Source organism: Olea europaea, chromosome 14 (assembly GCF_002742605.1).
Source record: "Olea europaea var. sylvestris chromosome 14, O_europaea_v1, whole genome shotgun sequence".
In the NCBI taxonomy this organism is placed as follows: Eukaryota; Viridiplantae; Streptophyta; class Magnoliopsida; order Lamiales; family Oleaceae; genus Olea; species Olea europaea.
Genome location: NC_036250.1, coordinates 2,127,121 through 2,129,172, shown reverse-complemented (window position 1 = coordinate 2,129,172; position 2,052 = coordinate 2,127,121). Strand labels below are relative to the sequence as shown.

General features: G+C 41.7%; 1 protein-coding gene across 4 annotated transcripts in view; it reads right to left on the bottom strand.

Moving 5' to 3' along the window:
- The window catches only part of LOC111408757 (sterol 3-beta-glucosyltransferase UGT80B1-like), a 10,539-nt gene extending 9,508 nt beyond the window's left edge, over window positions 1–1,031 (bottom strand). The window contains exons 1-2 of one of the 4 annotated variants that reach the window (XM_023038519.1): window positions 957–1,029; window positions 253–848 (exon numbers count right to left, since the gene is read on the bottom strand). In XM_023038519.1, the coding sequence (XP_022894287.1) occupies window positions 253–583 (331 nt within the window). In that variant the 5' untranslated portion in view covers window positions 584–848; window positions 957–1,029. Of the gene's footprint in view, window positions 1–252 lie in introns of all 4 variants that reach the window. The other 3 variants (XM_023038518.1, XM_023038520.1, XM_023038522.1) reach the window with 3 other exon arrangements.
- Between the last annotated feature and the right edge of the window lie 1,021 nt (window positions 1,032–2,052).

The following is a 2,052-nucleotide window of genomic DNA, read 5'->3' as shown; positions in this document are numbered from 1 at the left end:
CCAACAAAATGCCATGAGACCTAAGTGAAACCAAGAGGAATTCACTAGATCAATGTTGAAACTTGCTCCAAGTTGAAATGGAGGTCTGAAAAACAACTTCGGACAGAAGCTTATGTTATTTGAAATTATATAATTCTATATCGACCATCAAGACAGAATGTGACATGATTCAAGATTTACAAATTAATTTTCCCTTGCAAAGTTCATATTCATATCGAAAATTGACAACGTTAGAAAAGTATAAGCACAAACCTCTTTTTGCCCGAGGCAATGGACTAACACTTGGATCTTTCCACCGAGAACGCTCTATAACAGATGACGACTGCAAAATGTTCATCCTCTGGTAGTTTGCGTCAGGTGTAGAATACACTTCGGACTGCTTATCTGGAGACCTATCATTTGGTTCATCGATAGTCACTTCCATTGAACTTTCCTCATCTTCTGCCCCATTTGGCGATCCATTATTCGGACCCTCTTGTGGAGGATGATATTTATGAATTGATTCCTCATGTCTATGAGTTTTTTCGAAACTCGCCCTATCTTCTGAATTTTTCGACATTTTCTCCCTCCCATTACTCTCCATATCGTATGATAAGCTAGTGTAATATAAATTCCTATATCCACTTCTCCAACCCCTCCAATAACAATTCTTTTAGCATCCAAAAAATTAAAGTACAGGCAGCCAAAATACTCAAATTCACCAGAACCACTCAGAGAACTCACCGTAATTTAAATAAAGATCAAAATTCAGCGGAAAAAAAAAAAAAAGCACAGCAATAAACAATAAGGCGAATTCAGAATTTCTGACCAAGATTGATACAAAAATCTTGAGTCCCGCAAAAATTAGGCTGCAAACGCGAAGAGCACAAGAAAATCAAGCTAGTCGCATGTGGAAAAAGCCATTAAAAACTCAAAAAAGTTTCGAACTTTACACTTAACAAAAAACCAACCACTACCAAAAACGCCAAAACATCCACCAATCAATTCCACGCGCAGACTGTTTGGAATAGAGTTTTTAAACCCAGAAGGTTTTACTCTTGATGAGAGATTAGGTCATATTATTTGTTGCGTGTTGTCAGATTTGGCCAACTTATTTGGGTCAACGGTCCACTCAGGGCGAACCACGTGGCCCTCCAGTTGAGATGACGTAAAACGTCGAGGTGGACTATGGCCGAAGTCCTTCAACCCGAAGTCCACTAGTCGAGGCTCCCTTTTACCGAGGCTTGTGAATGTACCCGAGGTCTACGTGCCGAGGCCTATGACTCGAAGCCATGATGTTGAAACTGGTTGAAGATAGCTAAAGCCCTCAAGTGGAAGTATTGTATGAAATGGCCGAAACCCAGAAGCCGATGCAGGAACCTTCGAATCACAAGGGAGCATCCTCCATAGTCACTTCTCCCAAGATATCGCCTACACAAAGATCTTATTCGAATGATTGATGGAATGTTTGTCATAAGCATAAAGGTCAAGTCTTGTCACTAGTATGGAGGCTCTGCACAAACAATAAATGCGCAGCAAGCTAGCAAGTCAAGCCTCATACCTAGGATAAGATGTTTGAATCAAAGAGATGAGGCCACGTGCCACCTCATCCAAGGGCTCCCATTTCACACGTATCACTATAAATACTTCCCTTGTGTAACATCAAAAGGCTAATGCAAGAATCAATACAAAGAACTACACTTCACTCAACTCTCTCATTTACTTGCAATATACAAATCAAGTTTATACACATTTACATATACATCGACGAACACCGGTTGGTAATTATTGTACAATCGGATCACGAACAACCCACCGGATTCCGAACGTCATCGTCCTGCGTCGTTGGGCTACTCCCACGCCCTATGAACCGCTCGTTTTAGATCGTCCACGTGTCTTAGCATGTTGGACATTCGCCCACGTGTGCGCGGGTGGGATCGGCATCTGTTGACAATGCTTTTTGAGGTCAACCGATTGTCGCCGTCTGTGGGAAACCATACCATAACCACGAGCAACCTTGTGGCAAAAGCTTACTGAAAGGACATTTGGGCAACCCCCCTTGAAAAAGGATTT